Source organism: Didymosphaeria variabile (genome assembly GCF_027946475.1).
Source record: "Didymosphaeria variabile strain IMI 356815 chromosome Unknown scaffold_5, whole genome shotgun sequence".
Classification (NCBI taxonomy): Eukaryota; Fungi; Ascomycota; class Dothideomycetes; order Pleosporales; family Didymosphaeriaceae; genus Didymosphaeria; species Didymosphaeria variabile.
Genome location: NW_026611624.1, coordinates 3,849,156 through 3,869,608, shown reverse-complemented (window position 1 = coordinate 3,869,608; position 20,453 = coordinate 3,849,156). Strand labels below are relative to the sequence as shown.

The window sequence follows — 20,453 nt, the reverse complement described above, 5'->3', positions numbered from 1 at the left end:
ACTTCTTAGGCAATCATCATATGGAATCTACATGTTTATTTGGGGAACCTTATCAATATGCACTCAAGTGCAACAGTGGTGATGAAACGGGACTTAGATTATCTTACAATAGGACTTCATACCACTCTCTATGAATGAGTTCTACAAGACTTTGAACAGTGACAGTCTCACCTCTGAAGCTAAAGCAACATGGCGCATTCCCCGTAGAGGTCCTTGGTATGCTCAAGAATGAATGGCCTGGTGTACAGAAACTTTTGTTTACCGATTCAGAGGCACAATTGCCACAGGATCCCTCTAGGCATAACTCGCAGATTGCAGCATCTTCTTCACAGCTCAGTCTGCGATGGCATGATTTGCAAACCCCCTTTCCCCGTGAATGGACCACACGTAGTATGGAAATTGCTTCATCGTAAAGACCCATGGCAATCAACACGCGACCAAGACCCATGAGTCCAAGCGTCGATGAACGTGGTTGGAGGGCCAGGTCGCAAGTCTCGACGAGCCAGCCTCGCACAGTTATGCCTGCCTCGGCAATATTTCCGGAACGTCGTTGGAGTAATGCCAAGTACAGGGCACTGCGCTCTCCATAAACGCATTTTGACCTTTGCTCCCGCGGCTCCAATCCACTTCGACACAACTTAGCGAGCCGATTTATGTACTTTCTGGCCTCGGCTGAATCTAAGCCTGCAGCGACCGCCTTGCGGACGCATATGCGACAAAAGTGTTGGCCCAGTCGCCTTTTGCATTTCTCGAGCTGTTCAATTCTGCCTTCTTCGTCTAGACAAGCGACTTCCATAACTTCCTCAATGAGCAGTTCGGCACGAGTCAGGTCCTTTGTAAACTTGAGGTGTAGGTCAACGATAGACATCTTGAGATAGACGACAGTCCCATGGTCTTTCGAATGCCAGATTGCTGTGTTGTACACATTCACCAGCCATTCCAAACAACCTTCTTCCACGGCAGCTCTTCCAAGAGCACGTATGACCCCATTAGGGTTATCGTCAGGATATGCGTTCTCCAGGATACAGGTGGTGAGCCGACTATGGTCCTCAACGTCGTCTTTCGCTTGTTCCATCAACTTTGAAAACCATATTACGTCTTTCCAACGATTTTCCTTAGGTGATGCGCACAACAACCGAAGGTAAGTACGAATACCATACTGCACGATTGCTTTCAACTCAGCGGCCAGACGCCAGTACCTCAAAGCAGCGGCATCGTCGTTTAGTTTCCCGTAGGAATACGCGATAAGGCTATAAGAGTAGCCTAAATGCTTGTTGAGGGCGTCGTTGTCTCCGTTGCTGCATTTGATCTGTCGGACAAGGTAGGTAGCATTGGCCGACTCTAGCTCAATGTCCTTTGTAAAGTACCCTTGATTACGGTAGATAGTCGCAAGGCCGGATCTTGCACGCACGCACGCCTCGTCCAGCTGGAGGGCTCTCTCGAAATAAGGAATTGACTCCTCCACGTATTGGAAATTGCGTAGGCAGACTGCCAGTTTTCGATTCCAGACCGCGTTCTCTTCTAAGCCTGACCATCTGACGGCTTTGAGTAGCGTTTCGAGCGGTGGAGGATCCGGTAGAGTGTCCAGAGTATCATCCTCTTCGATCAGTGCACGAATCTGTGCGACCGCGGTAATTGCTGGCTGCGCAAGCCAGTCGTCCCCGACTGAATCTTTGTGCAGGCCCTGTTCGGCATACACTTTTGCGGCCGGTAGGAAGACAAGCTCTGCCTTTCCACTGCCACAAGTCTCTACCCAGTCCAGTAGCCCGGCGTCAAGATCAGAACTGTCGTACCATTTCTTCATGCACGTCCATAATATAGCGACTGCTGTTTCCGTGTAGAAGGTCCAAGGAGTGCCCTCGCACCATCCTCTTAATGCGTCGGGCTTGTTCAGGAACGAGTAAAGCATACTCAGGAGCTCTATCTGGTCGGTAGCGTCGAAATTCTGCCATATGGAACATTCGAGATGACCATACCAATGGTCCCGAGAATAGTTCTTCAACGTGTTTGCCAACTTCTTTTTGTCTCCTTGGCCAGGAGTGAGGAAAACCTCCAAGCAGGTCTTTAGTATGTAAAGTTGCGCCTCCGCGTACACAACGCCGATTTTGGGACACGTTTTTCTGGCCGCGAACTTGCCCTCGCCTTTCAGGAAGTACTCCATAATAGAAGAGTGAGCAAATCCTACGCTAGTCGTTTCATACTTTGAATCGTAGGCACTCTCTTCATTCGATCGTTTCGTGCGCGACTGTAGCATACCGGTGGAAAGTCCATCGTCTCGAGTCAGGGTGAAAAGTGAGCCGAACTTCTCTCGTAGTTTGGCCTCCAGCGAGAGCACAGGGCCACCGGATGGTGATGATCTCCTCAAAACCGCGTCTAGCTCCGCCAAAGTCAAAGGGCGAGCGGCGAAGGATACCCAAGCTAGGATCGTATTGAATTCTTCAGCCTCTCTGCTATTGAGTGTGGAGCTGTGCATCTTTAAGACCTCTCTGATCATGTCTTCGATATCAGATGGCGCTTTGTCCAAGCAATCCCGGATTTCCTGCTCGGTTGATTGCATTTTGAGAACATCGAACATCAACCCCGTCCAAGCACGATGACCTTGTGCTTTCGTCTGCATCGTGCGACTGATGTGCTCCAAGTGAACCGATGAGCTCAAGTCCACGGGTAGACGAGCGAGGTCGCATTCGTTCATGCTGCTATTCGCTCGATGCTTGGCGTTGAGTGTTATGTGTTAAGTGTTGAGTGGTAAGTGGTAAGTGATGAGCGATGAGTGACGAATGTTGTATGTATGTGTCTGAGTAAAAGTCCGTATGTGCTTGCGCACAATAACTCTTATATACAACAAGCGAGCCTCTTAGCCGATGTGCGACCTTACACACTGTGCCCATCGAACAGTCATACCCAATTTAATAGAGCGTGAATTATCGGAAACACGACATGACCGTGATCCCCCTTCTTCAGTTTGGTCAATGCTGTCAAATACTATATATAGTTTGCGGCTCTTCACAGAGAAGCAGCTAGTAAAGAGCTTTCTTCATGCGCTGGACACTGTCTCCATGTCTGCCTACGACCGGCACAGTGATGACACATGGTCCGTACTTTCGACATTGAGCGGGTGACTTGCCACCCCGCGTCACACAGTTTTTGATGAGATCGGTAAATGAGGCAGCTGACTCCGTCATTGTTGAAAAGGAAATTACGGTCGGGCTGTCACGCCAGAGGTCTGTTCCACCTGCGATATTCGCTTGCAGCATCGTTTTCGCAGAATTTGCTAAGTAGGTTTTCCCACTTCGTGGGCTACCACATATCCGTGAAAGCCATCGTTTCCGTTGAGCCAAGCTTGGGACGTCGGTTCTTCAGATGCCATACAGGTCGTTCTCTCTCTTTGTGCTGTGCTGTTCAAGCAGGAGATCCATGGTCTCGCAGCTTGACTCTTTGATGTAGTCTCTCGATAGCCGTGAAACAGCATTCAGGCGGGCATACACAATCTCGTCCTTGTCCCTGAAAGCCTCGAAATACGCCATCCTAGTCTTCGATATGCTTACGCAAATCGGCGACTGTTTTCAGGCTACTAGCTAGTGATCGATCCAAAGGCTTTCCTGGCCGTTCTTCGTACCGCTGTCTTCCCGTCTCAAAGATGATTTCGAACTTCGAGGGTGTCGCCATCGCCGTCGCCCTGTGAGGTGCATGTCAAGTCTGTGAAGCTGAAGGCATCGGGCGGGAAACTTGCATATTGTATCATGAAGACAGCCAGTGCATCGTTGCGCGTGTCTTGGTGCTCCCATTCATCACGGACAAGCAATGATCAAAGCTCGATGAAAATTTCGATGGTTCAAGTAATCTATTCATTTCGCGTTCCATGCACATCTATGTATGATGCCTCCGTAACATTTCGTGCAAGCTCGTAACCCTTGCCCTCATCCCGCCAGCCATCCAGACCCACTCTATTTCTGCAGCTTAACCATGACATACGGAATCTCGACGTCCTCCTCGGTCTGATCCTCGGCCGTGACCTCAAAGATGACGTTCTTCTGGTGCTCAGGCACGGGTTTCTTGCTAATAAACTCGACCAATTTGCTCATACTATTTCCGGTTAGCGTATACTCTCACAATGTCAATGATGGAACAACTTACGTAAGACCCATCCTGTCCTTCAGCTTCGCTGGCGGGTAGAACGACGCGTACAGCAAGCTAACGCCGGAGCTGACCATCTGGATGTTGAGACCCTTCTTCTCGAAGTGGTCGATGAACTCTTGCAGCGTGATGTCGTCCACCTCGAAGCGGTCCCACAGCTTATCGATCTGTACCTTTTCGTTGTTGTGGCCGGTGTACTCACCCTTGGGGCTCGCTATCGGCTCGCTGAAGCCGAAGAAGGGAAGGGCGAGGTTGACGAAACCGTTCTTGTACTGCTCGATGTCTGTCTTACCGTCGAGGATCTTGTACAGCTCCAGGTTCACCAAGCCAGTGACAAGCGCGGTGGTCGTTGCGATGGCAGGAATGATCTTGCCAGCGATGAACTTCGTCTTGTGCCTGTCCGCCTGCTCAATCTTGTAGTTCTCGGCGCGGAGATTGCTAGCGGCTGTGATAAAGTCGATGTGGTGGTTTGTGTCATCGTCCTTCTCAAATTCCACAGGCTCGAGCTTGAACCCGGCCATCGACTTTGGCGCCGGCAGCGATGAAACCAGCTTGTTTAGGATATCGTTGTCGTCCATGGGAGCTGCCTGTTGAGCATTCGGGTCGGGGTCTGAGTCGTTTGCCTGGATCTTCACGGTTGGATCTGGCTTCCAGTCTGGAACGATCATATCGTTCAAAACCTCCAGGTAGTGCTCCTTGGTGATACCCTTGGGATTGATGCCGTAGTTGAACGCGTGAAGGATGGCCGCCGCTTCCACAAACGTGAAGTGGGTAGGGTTGGAGGAGTCAAACTTGAGGGCATCTGGAGCGCGCTTTGGCCCTGACCAGAAGGGCTGGCCGGAGCCGGTTGTGGAATCCTTAGGAAAGTTGTACAGCAGTTGCTGAATTGCTTGATTGTAGCTCTTCTCAAATTGCTGGCGAGCCCAAATTATACAGTCGTCAAATGTCAAAGGCTTCTCCGTCACTAGGTAGTCACGGAGAGTTTCTAGCGTCTGCTTTTCATTGCCGGACTGCTTTAATGACGCACCAAGATAGTCAGGCTGGGTAAGGTAGAGGTTCACAACCTCTGGACCCTTGACGAAGAAGGTGTCGAACATTTCACGCGCCCAGGCAATAGTGTGCTCGATCCGGTTCGGGAAACTCCTCAGCGTGCACATTGGGAACGACTTCTCGGGCGGGTCTTGTGACGAGGAGTAGGACTCTGTGATGTGTGGAATGACAACTTGGGTGTTGCCCTTAGTTCCAAGAGTACCGGAGTCGAGCAATGACTTGCGGAAGAAGACACAGCGGCGGTCAACGTAGGTACGCGCTTCGACATTGTCTAGTGCGTTCGTAACCGCATCGAGGCCCTCCCAGAACTTCTCATTGAAGATGTGCTCTGTTTCCGGCCCAACCTTGTCTTGCATAGCCACGATCTTGCCGTTCAGGTCAGGGTTCATGGCTTGCACGGCCTTCGCCGCAGCATCGCTCTTGAGTTTGCCAACGTCTGCCGGGCGGAATAGGAATTGTCGGTTAAGATTGCTCTTCTCGATCTGGTCATTGTCGGTGACCCAGATTTGGCCCTTCGGTCCTGCACCCAGACCCATCATAGCCCAGTTCTTCAACATTTCGCAGCCAATCGCACCAGCACCGACGAGGAACTCTTTGACATTGCCCAGCTTCTCTTGATACTCCTTTCCGAGAACCGCGATCTGACCGTCATATCGTGAGCCAATCGGAGCGCACTGCTCTTCCGAGCGGGAGGTTGACGTAGGCAGTGACTCCAGCGAATCGAAGTAGAGGAACTGCACGATAGGGTGGAATTTGCCGGAGACTGACTTGAGCACTTCCTGAGCGGCCAGACCTCCGAAGAAAGCCGCGACCGGGCTGAGATCACCGCGCGCCTGGTAGCTCAATTCCTTGATCAACTTCTCATCAAGCTCGACCTTGTCCTCTCCTTGACCGGCAAGTCCTTGTGCAATCTGGAGGACCTCTGAGGCATCGCTATCATTGTGTGGCCGGGGAAACTCTCCTTTGTGCTTGTTCGCAAACTCGTGGAGAGCCTGTATACCCACGTGAAGCTGCTGCGGTCTGTCAAATTTGGCGAAATCCGATATCAAAAGCTCGGGCTTCTTCAACTGCTGGCTGAACGGCTCGAAGTTTAGGATCTTCGGCATCTTGACCTGAACATACTGACCACCCTTTTTGTATTCGCCCAATCCAGATACGTCGCCGATGGAGAAAGTGTATGGGCCCTTCACTTCAATCTTGCGAGGCTCACAGCCGTTCAATCCAGTCATGCCTTCAACCTCAGTAAAGGTGACCCAGTCACCATCTTCTAGACCGTGTCGAGTCTCGTCCAGCGCAGACACCAGGCCCTCTGAGTCAATTCCTGCGATGATGCCGCTGTTGACGTTTTCGCCGGTAGCGTCACCTACAGTGAAGTTCTTGCCGAAATCGGTGAATATGGTACCAAAGAGACCGTACGTGTCCGAGATAACGACGTAGATGCCATTGTCGTGACAGTAATCGGCGATCTTGATCTGGTCGTCAAGTGGGGTATCCGTCAAAACGACGACCTGGAACTGCTTCAGCTGCGACAAATCTGACGTCAGATCGCGCCCTGTGAACTCCTGCACCGGTGTGTATGGGTTGAGCTCCGAAACGCGGGGTACGGTGACGGAGGCACGGGGCTTGCCGACGTCTTCGGGGTGGAGGAAGAATTGCGACGACAAATCGGCGAGAGCGGCGGGCTTAGGGTCGTATAGCGTCAACGACTTGACACCAGCGAGGGCAATGTTCTTCGCGATTTCGACACCGAGACCTCGGAGACCAGCTACGAGAACATGGGACTGGCCCATACGCTTCATGGCCTCATGGCCTAGCACGTACAGCTGTCTGCTGTACAGAGACTCGTCGATCTCGCCATCGGCGTTCTTTAGCTGCTCGACGGCAGCAGCAGGATCATCTACCTGCATTGTGTCTTTGTCCTGGCTATCGTGTCAGTAGGGTATTCCACGAGACGTGTAGCAAGATGTGGTGGCGCAGATGAGGAAGCTGTTTACAAATACACAGCCCCCAGCACATCCGGTCACCGGTGCTTGTTTGACTAGGACTTTGTGTGCACTCACTGCCATAACTTTCTTAGGGGGACCACCAAGGTCTTCACCGGAATACCTTCTTTTCCCCAGCTTGCCGACCTTTGCAAAGCCTCCCGACTGTGAAGTGTGGCGACAGAGCGCCTGCTAATCGAAGTGGGGTGTGTGACGAAGCGTTGACGTGGACAGACGATGCAAACAGTTGCGAGCTACCCTTGAGAGCGTTTTAGGGTATAAATCGAGAACGTTGAGCGAGAGGGAAGGGAGTCAAGGCAGCAGGTGTTGGTTATGAATCGGTTGATGAGCGCAGCCAGAGAAGGTGCTCGTAGAGCTCCCGAAACGCGCTAGCACATCCCACTTTATGCTTGGCGCGCCTATGTCATCCGAGCGACGCGAAGTCGAAGGCTATGCTGACCTTTCGATTACACACATTTACACACAACATTCGTTTTCTCATATCCTCACTTTTCATGAAGGCGCAAGTTGCACAGTGCTTCCTAAGCCAGGAAGCTAATTCTTCGTATTCACATATCCAGACCATCGGGCCCCATCTACATAACCCATACCGCGTATTACCCGTTGGTCTCGTATCCTCCATGTCGCAGTCGTATCCATAATCCGATCCCCATAACGCCATGAAAGTGAGTCATATGCAGGCAACCGCCCATAATGCTTGCTGAAGATGCGCTATCAACCGGAAATTTTTGAAGGTGTTATACAAGAAGAGAAAAAACACAGGGGCGACTAGCGGCGTGACGATTGTCGCGTGTGGCGCGTTCGTCGGTCGTCAGAACTGGCACTGCCTATGTCACGGTTAGCATGTTACGATCAAATAATTGCACAGGGTGTACTCACTAGTACTGGTGTAGTCGCTGTAATAGTAGGAAGAGTCGGTCACGGTGGTGCTCTTGTCGTCGTAGTGCTTGCGCTCGTTCTTCTTTCTCATGCCCAAGAGAGCCGCCAATCCAGCGACACCGGCACCGACGCCCAGCATCTTGCCCAGTCCGCCACTGTCCTTCTTCGGTGGTCGCGAAGGGCGGGACGATCCAGCCTGGCCGTACCAACGACGTCCGCCAGCGCCAGCGGCGGCACCGCTGTGGTGCTCTTCGATGTACGTGGTTTCCTCGTGCGTGTGCCTCCTCTTCTTGCCCAGGCCGAAGATAGCCAGAACACCATCGAAAGCGGCTTTGGCGCAGCAGTAGAAGCAGATGAGCAGCAGGAGGATGATACCAGCAATGACACCAATGACGATGCCGGCAATGGCTCCACCACTGAGGCCTCCCCCCCCTGAGTTCGACTCTACGAGCGTTCCGTTGACGCCAGTCGGGATTGGTGTAGTGAAGGGGACGGTGGCAGAGGCGGAACCGGTGGCTGTGATTACAATTACTCCTGAGCTCGTAGGACGCAACGGTGCGGATGGGTTTATACCGGTACCAGTAACTCCAGGAGATCCTGCTGATCCACCTCCGATAACTTTGCATATGCTATTGTCGGCGTCGGCACACCACTCTCCACTGCTGCAGCATGCAGAGCCACACACATCGGCAGACGCGCATGACGATGAGGTCGGGTTGGCACCGACGTAAGTACTCCAAGTGGAGGCCTTGGTAATGGTCTCCGCTGCGGTGTAGTAAAAGGTACTGTAAATCCATCCGCCGCCGCTGCCTCCAGCAGTACACCCGGCGATCTGGTTCGCATCGGTGAAGCACTGTTGGTCGCTTGAGCAGCAGAACTGGTCCCCCCAACCACATGGGTTAGCACATGCTTGTCGTTTTGCGAGTGCCAACTTCAATCGGTCGAAATCATCGAGGCGCGCCGGTGTAGTAGGCGACGGCTGGGCGATAAGTTTCGCAGATGTGGAGGAGAGGAAGGTGACGGCGAGCAGGCTCAGGATCGCTGCAGGCGCGTTGAAGAACACCATTGTCCTGGTAGGAGACCGGACGATGATCTGGCTCGGGTTTTGAGCGTATGCGACAGCTCGTTGATCAGGCGGTGAGGGCGGAGAGCTGGCTGCGGGGTATCCGCTGATTCGCTAATCGTAATGGTGGGAATGGATAGATAGCGACAGGCTAGAGCGATGCAACAACGCGATCGCAAATGTCAGCAGTCGGACGATGCAACAGTAAAGTAGTGTGTGTGCAGAAGAGTGGAAGTGAAGGAGGCGGGTCTTTTCTTTGGTCTGAGGAAATGGAGTACTTAGATTTGGCGGAAGGCTGGGAGGTGGTTGGTAGTACCAGCCACTACTTTTCGCACTACTGCCGGAGCCCCGGTAGACACGCTGAACTGTCACGATGAAACTTGCGCAAGCAGGAAAATAGAATGTTCAGAATCGTTCCTCTCAATATGGTGCAATTCGCGAATGGTGGGTGGTCTTCCTGCTGGTGAGGGCCTGAGTCGCGGCTTCCGTGTATACAAAGCCAAGCGAGGCGCTTCCCCAGCAACCGCAGTGACCAAGCTCCTTCCCGCACATCGTCACCATCGTACGCCAGCGACGCTGCAATCTCCCCGGCTTCCTTGATTTCCGGGCTGCCTACAGTTTCGACTTTCGCGCATCGGGAGGATGTTCCGCAATTAGCTTGTCCGTCGCTTTCTGCCTCACGAGATAGAAATGGTCTGAGTTGATTGCTACACGACGACATTGATTAGCTGAGCTCGTCTTCGTGCTTACATTTCATGTGTACCTGGACAGACACATAGATCAGCGATGCGCAACTTTTCACATCAAATACTCTGAAGGCTGCTGTTGACACATGCCAAAGGATCCTCCGCTCTTCCCATCTTTGCAGTCCCATCAATGTGGCGCACTGACAGAGTGTCCTTGAGGAAATCATCGACGTCTGCATCGCACAAGCTTTCTAGCCCGAAGAGCCGCCTCACAGCCTCTGGCTTAACCAGCGGATCTCCATAAAGCTTTCTCCATGTTTCGCGATAGCTCTCACGCAATATCCGACGGTCGTGCGGATGGCTAGTAAACCCCGGGTCAATCAGCGAAAGATCTTTTGGGTCGTCAGATCGTAGTGTGATCCTCACAACATGCTATGCACCACTTCAAGTCTACAAATTGTACCAAACATGACCAGGGGATTGAGCGTGGTGCGATCGTAGCCCAGTAGTAGTGACATTAGTGCGGCTGTAGACATCCGCCTACCAAATCGATCTGGTCAGCATCTCGATCATGTCGAGTATGACTCCTTCTAGCGCTATTCACCGTTACACCAACTACTTCCCCTTAGACATAATCGTTTTCTCGGTCTGGTACCCCTTTTGTTGTGCGCGGCGTGGAACAATGAACAAGGCTGAGGAGATCTACGTGTAGTCAAGTTTGAGCAGATATTCACAAGCATGAGACATGGCTGTAGAGACGCAAGTTTTAGGACTTCTTTCAATTGGGTATATACTGCAGACTCTGGGTATCGATAGCTTCACATTATCCTCATTTCATGTCTTCTTCAAAAAGGAGGACCGCGTCGGCACTCCGATCAAGGGCATGCGCTACGAAGCAATCTGGACTTAGTATTGAAGTCAAAGCCTTGACCGCCCGAAACCACGCAGCCAAAATTCAAGGAGAACAGATTGGTAAAGATCCAAGGGGGTATAGTGGGGTATAGCCATGAGAACGCCGTAGGGGATATATGAGTCGTTAGGTTTCGTACGGTGCTGGCTACCTTTACAGCAACAGCTATGTAGTATGCCAACGGTGAAGGTCGTGCAGCTTTGTGTTCGTTGACCAGAGAGGGAGAGTGCACCGTGATGATGACTATCAGGAGCAGTAGGCGCATGTAAGAGTCGATACCGACTACAAGTCCGGATCGCGTCTGTGCACAACGACGGGCTCCGGCAAAAACTCCTTAAGCTCCTGCATCCTGTTGCGGCAGTGAATAACAAAGATAGCAATCGCAAGCGAGTTCCAGACATCGTAGCCCTCCTCGCCAAAGTCGAAGATGGCGATGGTGCGTAGCGAGCCCATGGGGTTCGGCTCGGTGGGCAGAACGTAGCTGACGAAGGCCATGACCGTGTGCGATGCGATGACGCCATAGAGAGTGGGAAGCTCCTCCGGGGCGGCGACAAGGCCGGTCTTGTCGTGGCTGAGCATCTCATCGTCCCATTGCTGATGCAGCTTGTGGAGCTTGCGGATCATCTTCTGCTCGCAGATGTAGGAGGGCACGTCTTTGGGGCAGGCTACCGTGTCGAAAAGCTTGAGATCTTTGTGAGTGCGTCGCATGCCGCCGTCCCGCATAGCCCACCGGGAATACTTCTTGACTGATTGCACGATGTGACGCTCGGCTGTGCGCTTGCGAGCCTTGGTGAGGACCGCGTCTCGAGCGAGGCCGCCAACGGTGAACAATTGGTTCAAAGCGTGTTGAGCTATTGCAAGTTAGCATTTGTGACCTTTATGAGCGCCTGGTCTCACATACCTCGGAAGTCTGATTGGCCGTCTGCCTTGATGAAAGCCTTGCTGTCGTTCGTGGTGAAGAGGTCCAGAGGTAATGTGACGAAATCCGTCTTCCACGGGTCCGGAAGAAGAGGCTCGAAGCCGCGCAGGTTCAACTTCTGGAACATGAACACTGAGTCCTCGGACCAACCAGCCTGGCGAAGCTCGCGGCATTGGATCTCCTGGCGCATCTGCTCCTTCGTACGGTTGACGGGCTTGCGCATCTCCATGTATTTTCCATCGTCGACCACCACGGTCGTGTCGTTAGCGTCCCACGCGTCGGCTTCTTCATCGTTGTAGTAGTACTCGTCTTCAACGGAGTCGTGGACCAAGGTGTCGCCATCGAAGTCCTCCTCGTATCGGTGAAGGGAAGTCGGCGGGGAGGGAGGCAGCAGAGTCTTGTCGACGGCGGAGGGAGAAGCTGGCGTCTTGGGTGCCCAGTGTTCGACCTTGCTCTTAAGAGTGATCTCTGGGGAGTTCTTCTCGGCCAATTTGGATCTGACGGGCAATGCGGGGACCTTGAACGGCTTGTCCCGGCGCTTCTGCGTCTTGCGCGGGCTAATGTAGTCCCAAACGCGGTCGGACACGTCGCGCAGAAGAGGCATTGTTGCTGAAGGATTGTGATAGAGTTTGGAGAGAGGGTGGGGGTCGCGCAACGTGTCGCAGGGTGTCGCAAGGCGAGTCGCTTTGATAAGAGGGCAGTGGATCAGGTAGAAAGACAGACAGATATCAAAGGGATGAGAGCTGCGGAGGGTGGAGCAATAGTAGCAGGAGTCAAAGTCACGGCGCGTAAGTCGTAGATCAATGCGTGCATGGCCAGCCTATTTTGCCTATTGTCGCTATTGTGCGCAGCAGCACTTCTTTAGTGAAGATGAAGATGGAAGTGAAGGCTCGGGCATCCCATTGTTGTCGCAAGTCAAGTAGGCTGGAGGTGGCTGGGCGCGCTAGCGTTAGGCAGGAGCGCTTTCACGTGCGACGACGCGGGGCGGGGGCTCAAGACTACAGCTGCTGAATTCGGGCGCTAAGTTTTTATCTTATCAGATCATCAGAGATTTTCGGCGGTACCCCACTAGTCTGGCCCAAATTCGCAGCGCAAAGCGGGCAATCGACTCTGCGTTGAGAAATTGACATCAGTCCACAGAATCAAAGAAACATGGCTGCTCCAGAGACTCCCGCGCAGGATGCGCAAGTTCAGGCCCTCCGCAACATCCTCACATCCGAGCAGGAGCCGCTCGCTCGCCGTTTCCGTGCCCTTTTCTCGCTGAAGTACCTCGCCGCTCTTCAGCCGCCCACCGAACAGACCGTTCCCGCTATAGAAGCCATCGCAGCCGCTTTCTCCTCGCCGTCCGCGCTGCTGAAACACGAATTAGCGTATTGCCTGGGACAGTCGCGCAACGATGCTGCGATCAACCCTCTGCGCTATGTGCTGCAAGACAAAGAAGAGGATCCTATGTGCCGCCACGAGGCCGCCGAAGCTTTAGGTGCACTGGGTGACAAAGGCAGCTTGGACTTGTTGAAAGGGCTTAGAGACGATGTAAAGGAGCTTGACGTAGTGCGGGACACCTGCGACATCGCCGTCGACAGGATAGAGTGGGAACACGGGCTGCAGAGCAAGGATGAGCAGTTGAAGAAAAGGTATGGTAGAACATGCTTAGTTTATGCTGTGTTATCTGACGGAGATGCAGTGACTTCGCGTCCATCGATCCTGCCCCCCCAATGCCCCAAGGCCAGCAGGCGCCATCTATTCCCGATCTTGAGAAGGCCCTTCTTGATACCTCGCTCCCATTGTTCAAGCGTTACAGAGCCATGTTTGCTCTGCGTGACCTGGCTTCACCGCCGGATCTGCCTTCCGCGGTTCCGGCCGTCCTGTCGTTGGCGCGGGGCTTTGCCGACCCATCTGCACTCTTCCGCCACGAGATTGCCTTCGTATTTGGACAGTTGTCCCACCCAGCGTCAATTCCCAGTCTAGTGGAGACGCTCAGTAACCAGAAAGAAGAGAGCATGGTGCGCCACGAGGCGGCAGAAGCGCTTGGAAGTCTGGGAGACGAGGAAGGCGTGGAAGATATTCTGAAGAAGTTCTTGGACGATCCGGAACAGGTTGTGCGGGACAGTGTGATTGTTGCACTTGACATGGCGGAGTTCGAGAAGAACGGGGAGGCTGAATACGCGATTGTACCCGAAGGGAAGGCTGTAGCTGCATGATCCTTTTACAAGGTGCATTGTCTGGGCGTTGGGGTTTTTCATGGCAAGGTAGACAAAAAGCAAGTGAGCGGTTTCTCAGTTGTTCGTGTTCCATCTGTAAGATAGCTGTTAGCAAACGACCAATGCACGTATCTGCAGGATAAATGTACTTGTGCCCACACTCGCACTCATAAAAAACGGTGGAGCCTTCGTCGGCACTGCGCAGTTGCTGAGTGTAGTAGCGCACTTCCTCCCTGCCGCACTTTTCGCAGGTTTGCGCGATAGTCGCATGACCCCCCATATCTTCATCGTTGACAGTCTGCACCTCGGAGTGCTTCGCGCGCAGCGCTGAAGGGAAAGCGTCCGGCTTGGAGCGAGTGACAACCGTTTTGGTTGAGGTATCTACGCTATGGGTGAGCTATCAGGTCCAACGGGTAGCTGCCTGGTAAAATTACCTTTGCAGGATGCGCCGCAGACCTGGCAGGTCAGGATAGCATTTTGTTTGCCTGCACTGCCATCCAGCAGATTTCCGCAATCCGTGCAGAAGACGAGTGAGCCGATCGCTGCCATTGCAATGTCGTGATTCGTTTGATACTCGCCGTGGGATTGAAGGGAATCAGCAGCTGCTCCGCAAAAAAAGTTCGGCGGGGAATTTCCGCGGCGATTGACGCTTGCCCAAAGCAGAGAGCGCGCAGAGCGATCACGGGCTTTCGCGACGACGCATCACTCACTGCACCTCCAAGCGACGCGCCTGTTCGACTGCATCGACCTGTCAGTGCGCGACTGAGACAGCCATGCCAGCGTGAGTGTTGTATCTGCGCCTTGCCTGAAGCGGCTGCGGCGGCCCTCACAGCACACGCTATTCCGCACTGCTTGCGCCCGTCCTCAGCAAACCTCCCGCACGCACCCGCACAAAGGGCAGTCAACCGGCGCCATGTCTGGATACCCCAATGGAGACTGGCATACCGCCAACGGCGGTGCCCTACCTTTTCGACCACCAACCGTTGACGAGGCACTTCCATATTCCCCATTCACGTCAATTGTACCCTTCTCTCCAGGTCGGTCACCCGCCTTTACTATGCGAAGCTTTCGCCTTGGTCTCTTACTCTATGACGAACGCCGCGCTAACATATGCAGACGTTATACCCTTCCCTGTAAACGAACCGCCGACACCTCCAACCACTCTCACTCCAGATCAACAGGCAGCGGGAAGGAAGGCGGTGGGCATTTTGAACGAGGAGATCAGAGGGCCAGCCTCAACTGCACACCACCTGGAACATACGTTGCGAGAGTTGCGCAATTTGTTGGGAGACCCTCGCGAGATGACTGAATTGTGAGTCTCACAAACAGGAAGGTGCATATGGCTGCTAATTAATCCAGTCACTTCAAGCCTACGACCCAGCTCGCTACGCCTCCGCCTGATAGTCCTTCTAAATCGGCCGATGAGAGTACGCCAACCAGCCGTCCGAAGCTCAGCCCGTTCGCAAGCATGCTCCTGAGGCAGACGGATGTACATTATAAACGTACGTATGTCGGACCAGTGTAGGTACTTTCGTTGACAAGCATAGCGGTAGGAACGCCGGCACCGCAACGTTCCAAATCGAAACAAGAGCCACCGCGGCCACACGTCTCTACCGCTCCGCCTCGCCGACCTTCGCAACAAGCAACCCCCAAGCAAAACATCACATCCTACGAACAAAACAACGCGTTGGCATATCTATCCAACACACCTGTCCCTTCTAGCACCAGCTCACAGTCTCGTTCCGGCCCTGCCGTGGTCATCAAGCCTTCAAGTGCACCCAAACATGAGTTCCGCTTGATCGAAAATGTGCCATCTTCTCCTACCGAGACTCAAGCCCCAAACCTCGACTATCTGGCCACTCTGCAACCGGCCGAAAGAGAAAAAGCTGAACAAAAGATTCACAAGCTGCGAAAGCTTGTCGGCCAGTACCGTGAGGCCAAGGATGATCTTGAAAATGAGCATTTCGAAAAGATCTCAACTCTGGACTCGGACATAACTGTAATGACGAGTGACGCTTTGAAATTACTGTATGATAGGGTCATGGCGGTATATGCTACAAAGTGTTTCTCGTCCGTGCCTGTGGAGACTATCGTGCAGATTCATTCTCTTTGCGATCCGTTGATTGCCATATCGGACCAGGCCTCGCTGTTCACGGAGGAAGAGCTGGATACATGGACTAGAGATCTAGCAACCGTAGAATCAGGACTGAAGGCCGCTAGGCTCGCTTTGACCGCCATGTTAGAGGGACCTCAAGATCGTCGGACAACGTCCGAAGACCTCCTCACGGCGATCATCGGAGTGATGAAACGCGTGCTGGAGTCTTGCATCTTTCCGGTGCTGGCAGCATCACGTAACCACTCCATTTTTACGTATGCGTCGGATCACAGGCCAGAAATTTCGACCGTCCTTCGACTCTGCACTAGTGTTGAAGAACTACTGGCCCAGACTGTCCGAAGAGTCACTCTACCTGACAGCGCCTTGAATGCAGTGGAATTTCTAGCACTCACCTTGCTTGTTCACCCAAACAGTGACTCCGAAAAGGACTCTGCGTTGGGCATCCAGCATTTCGAGAGGCTGCGTCGAGCTGCTATGGACGTACTCGTCAATATTTTTGCGTTTCGCCCTGACCATCAACAGTATGTTCTCGATGAAATACTGAACAGCCTGGAGAAGCTACCGGACAAGGGTCCAAACACGAGACAATTCAAGTCGGTGCGAGAGGAGCCTATAATGACGGTCTCCGCGATCTTTATGGAGTTCGTTCAGGTCGCCGCAACAAACACTCAAGATCAACGCACGAAGGCGACTTCGGACCCCAGGGAGGAAGACTCTTCACATGAGGACAAATCTGAGAGCGATAACGAAGAAGACCGCCCTGCCGTCCGGAAAAATAGGGGCAGCAAGGCCAATGCATCAGCAGAGGCCACTGCTCGTCGACTGATGCACACTTCTCAGCTCACTGCCCACAAAATCGCCAGCAGGTTAACAGAAAGGGCAAAGAACGTGACCAAATCTGGCGAGAAACCATTTCGAAACTTGCTGGATATGTTTGTCGATGACTTCTGCAAAGTCCTTGGCTCGCCTGAGTGGCCGGCAGCCAACCTCCTTTTGGTCCCGTTGTTCAACCTAATGTACCAGCTCCGCGACGATAAGGAGAATCGAAACATGGCTATTTCTATACTGGGAACTATGGGTGGTGGCATCCTGGACTTTAAAAAGCGCACTCGACAGCTGAGACGCGACATTGACGTTTCGCAATCCGATCTCTCCGCTAAGCTATATCGGCTCACTGAAGAAATACTGGAAGATGACGGGACAGAGCTCAAAAAGAGCGACCTCCTTGCACTTAATGACCCGTATCGGATGGTCGTTGAATCTCTTCCCGATTACCTCAAGGTCAACGACAACCCCGAAGATCTACATCTTCTGTCGGTGCGTGGATGCTACGTTTCCTGTTGGCTGGACTCTATATCTCAAGTCATCCTCAAAGATAAGGAAGCAGCCGACGATAAACTCATCGTTGACTTGCGAAGGAAGGTGCAGTCTATGGTGCTCGAACCCAAATGGTCCTCTCAGGAGTAGTAAGTTGTCGTCACTACAGATCTATTACTACACTAACATTGACCTAGCAAATACAAAAACGTGTCCGAATCACAAAGTCGCCTGGCGTCAGGTGCTGCTACCGTAAAGAACACTTTCTGCCGGTGCTACCCTAGCATCGTTGCTGTCATGTTCCAACAGGTCACGGGCGGCGGGGCCCAGCAAAAAACGAATGCGATAAGGAATATTGATTCTTTCCTGACCAAAGACCCTCATTCCATTTCTGACAGACATGTCAATCTCTTGGTTCGGATGTTAGGCGATAATTCCCCAAGTGTCCGCGGTACGGTGTTACAGCTGATATCGAGATGCTTGGAGTCAAATCCTGCACTCGGGCAGCTTTGCATGCCAAGCGTGCTACGAATGACCACTGACACCCACAATGAACCGAAGAAGAGGGCGATCAACCTCTTGAAGACGTTTTACACAAGGTCTGATTCACTGGAGACAAAAATTCAGATCGTCATCGCCTTACTTCCTGCATCGCAGGATCACGAAAAGACGGTCGCGGACATGGCACGGCAAGCGCTCGAGGAAGTCTGGTTAAAGGTCCTCGCAACGAAGCACAATGGTGACGAGAACCGTCTGAAATTACAACGTGTGGAACGCGTCTCCTTGATCGTCCAGACTGTGCGGAGGACAAAGAAACTCCCATCTACCAGTTCAACGCAAGCCTTGGAGAAATTCTTTTCTACAGCTCTTGCGAAAGGCGCGCCCAACGCCTCCGTCAACTTCCAGATTTGCAAGGATCTGGTCGCAGATCTTGTGGAGGGTGTGATCAGCCCAGATTCCATGACCGCGGATTATACCCAGGAAGGTGGTCTGCAGACCCTGAGCATCTTTGCCAGAGTCAGCCCGGAGATGTTCACACTTGATCAGATTGAGCGACTTAAGCTCTACATTATCGACCCAAAGACTACAGAGGACATCGAGATACTGAACTCAACTGTTACAGTCTATCGCTTCGTCATTCCCCATCTACCGGATCTACCAACCAAATTCGCGGATGACGTATGGAAATTATTGAATGTCGCGATATCGAAACTGGCACGAGCGGCAGCAAATGGCAACATCTTGGGCAAAAATACTCTTCTCGGAATCGGCCATTGCCTTTGGATCATGAAGGATGTGCCAACTAATGGACTTCCGAGACTGCTAGCCCTCATTGGCTCCATACTTGTCCAACTCTTGCAGGCTGCTGCACTGAGCGGCGACCCTTCTACGCAAGAAGTGCAAAAGGCGCGGATCATGTCATGGCTGATTATCATCGGCACTTTCGGCAAAGTCTGTGATTGGAGTGGACATGTCGCCCAGTTTCACACTTCGGTCGCAAATTCGGCGAAGAAGATTGTCGCCAGCAAGCCTGCAGGCGCAAAGCAACTGAAGAGTCTGCTCGACCCGAAAGGCAGTGAGCCGTCTGTTATCCTATTGGAGGCCGTACGCCCTTTCACCAAGCAGCCTTGGGACCTTGCCATCCGCGAAAGCGCGATGTGCGCTGTGGGCGAAGTGTGTCAAGGGAGCCCTACTCTATTTCAACGCTCGGATGTTGATAGTACCTTCAAGGTGGTCTTCAAGAATGATATAAACAGTCTGAAGCAGATTGTTCTCACCCAATTCCTCGAGTTCTTTTCCAAGAAAGAGGGTCAATCTGAGGAAGACACTACCCCTGTTGGCGACAATGCAACAAATGGGAGTGGGCGTTTAGGCATCACATTCCGAGCGGGCGATGGTCAGATCCCGGTCACCTATCTAGCACGCAAATTCTTACAGGAGGTCATCGATATTGCGCTGCATAACGACAATGAGCTCGCTCTCGTGGCCACGAAGATCATTGTCAGCGTGAGCAAGCAGGGCTTGGATCATCCTAAAGAGGTTGGGCCAGCCCTGATTGCTATAGGATCCTCCCCAAACCCGCTGGTATCCGTAGTCGCCGCCCACGAACACAAGTCGATCCATAGCAAGCATGAATCTGTGTTTGAGAAAGAGTATATGGTGGCCATCAAAATGTCCTTCCAGTACCAGCAAGACGTTTTCCAGGACCCGCATGGGATGACCAAGCCGCCAGACTGTAAACCTAAATTGGCACATGTCTTCAATGTCATGAAGGACGGCAGCCGGAAGACACTCAAACGGTTCATTGACAATCTCTCCAAGCTCATTGACTTTAAGCTTTCTGATCTTGTTGATCCCGCGGCAAGTCTCGATGCTTTGCTACTCGCTCGATTCTGCCTTGAGAATCTTGCCTTGTTCGACGTAGCAAAGGTGGAGGACGTATCCCTCATCATCACTGCCCTGGAGAGCATTGTGCTGAAGAACACTGGCCCCTCAGTCGGTGTTGCGATCGAGACCGAGATGCCGAAGAAGGACGTGCCAGTACCACAGCAACCGCAGCTGCTTCCTGATGCTACCGGTAGTTTCATGGTACCTGACGTGGCGATGCAGGACGCTATGCGAGACGACCATGTATCTGTCTCGGATGATCGTCTTTTGCAGATCACACGTGCTTGCATGATTCTTCAGATGATGTGGGAAACCCGATGCTTCGTCCGCAAAGCCTACAATATCAAGGCGAACCGCATCTCCCCGAAGATTTTCCAGAACAGCGCTGGGCGGAACAACCTGATCAAGGGTGCAGATTTGTGGGAGAAGTTTGCACACATTTTCAATGCTGTCGAAACCCGCCGCAGCATGATCGATCATTGCTACGATTTTTCGGAACTACTAGAAGTGGACAGGGACTTCGCGGTAGGGGATGAGGACGGTGAAGATGAGGATGGAATGGGATATGCGACACCTGAGGAGAACGATGAGCAGGGCATGCCTGTGCCAACGAGCGGACGCGGACGGAAGAGGAAGACTTCGGCGAGTCTTACGAACACGCCGAAGAGGGCGAAGGGCAGGCCGTCAGGTAGCAAGAATAAGAAGAGGAACTCGAAGACGCCCGAGTGGGATGATGGGGACTAGGCGCCCTAGCCCTGACGCGGTGTTCGAGTGGTAGGGAGTGGTG

The 20,453-nt window shown here is 52.8% G+C and overlaps 7 protein-coding genes across 7 annotated transcripts; 2 read left to right on the top strand and 5 right to left on the bottom strand.

Annotated features, from left to right (window-relative positions):
- Window positions 1-294: 294 nt before the first annotated feature.
- On the bottom strand, window positions 295-2,617 carry N0V89_007737 (uncharacterized protein; the record flags this gene model as incomplete). Its single annotated transcript, XM_056216498.1, has 2 exons — window positions 295-324; window positions 362-2,617. 2 exons carry the CDS (start codon window positions 2,615-2,617, stop codon window positions 295-297), a joined length of 2,286 nt encoding a protein of 761 aa, XP_056070745.1.
- A 1,327-nt stretch (window positions 2,618-3,944) lies between these two features.
- UBA1_2 (E1 ubiquitin-activating protein) lies at window positions 3,945-7,091 on the bottom strand (the record flags this gene model as incomplete). The annotated part of the gene is made up of 2 exons (XM_056216497.1): window positions 3,945-4,083; window positions 4,135-7,091. 2 exons carry the CDS (start codon window positions 7,089-7,091, stop codon window positions 3,945-3,947), a joined length of 3,096 nt encoding a protein of 1,031 aa, XP_056070744.1.
- Window positions 7,092-7,955: 864 nt separating this feature from the next.
- Window positions 7,956-9,132, bottom strand: UBA1_1 (E1 ubiquitin-activating protein; the record flags this gene model as incomplete). The annotated part of the gene is made up of 2 exons (XM_056216496.1): window positions 7,956-8,014; window positions 8,067-9,132. 2 exons carry the CDS (start codon window positions 9,130-9,132, stop codon window positions 7,956-7,958), a joined length of 1,125 nt encoding a protein of 374 aa, XP_056070743.1.
- Window positions 9,133-11,007: 1,875 nt separating this feature from the next.
- On the bottom strand, window positions 11,008-12,248 carry N0V89_007734 (uncharacterized protein; the record flags this gene model as incomplete). The annotated part of the gene is made up of 2 exons (XM_056216495.1): window positions 11,008-11,576; window positions 11,627-12,248. 2 exons carry the CDS (start codon window positions 12,246-12,248, stop codon window positions 11,008-11,010), a joined length of 1,191 nt encoding a protein of 396 aa, XP_056070742.1.
- A 548-nt stretch (window positions 12,249-12,796) lies between these two features.
- Window positions 12,797-13,845, top strand: LIA1 (deoxyhypusine hydroxylase; the record flags this gene model as incomplete). Its single annotated transcript, XM_056216494.1, has 2 exons — window positions 12,797-13,278; window positions 13,329-13,845. The coding sequence occupies 2 exons, from the start codon at window positions 12,797-12,799 to the stop codon at window positions 13,843-13,845; spliced, it is 999 nt and encodes a 332-aa protein (XP_056070741.1).
- Window positions 13,846-13,920: 75 nt separating this feature from the next.
- On the bottom strand, window positions 13,921-14,394 carry RPA12 (DNA-directed RNA polymerase I core subunit rpa12; the record flags this gene model as incomplete). The annotated part of the gene is made up of 3 exons (XM_056216493.1): window positions 13,921-13,939; window positions 13,995-14,226; window positions 14,280-14,394. The coding sequence occupies 3 exons, from the start codon at window positions 14,392-14,394 to the stop codon at window positions 13,921-13,923; spliced, it is 366 nt and encodes a 121-aa protein (XP_056070740.1).
- Window positions 14,395-14,758: 364 nt separating this feature from the next.
- SCC2 (Sister chromatid cohesion protein 2) lies at window positions 14,759-20,410 on the top strand (the record flags this gene model as incomplete). The annotated part of the gene is made up of 6 exons (XM_056216492.1): window positions 14,759-14,882; window positions 14,962-15,157; window positions 15,205-15,347; window positions 15,393-17,427; window positions 17,476-17,692; window positions 17,744-20,410. The coding sequence occupies 6 exons, from the start codon at window positions 14,759-14,761 to the stop codon at window positions 20,408-20,410; spliced, it is 5,382 nt and encodes a 1,793-aa protein (XP_056070739.1).
- Window positions 20,411-20,453: the final 43 nt, after the last annotated feature.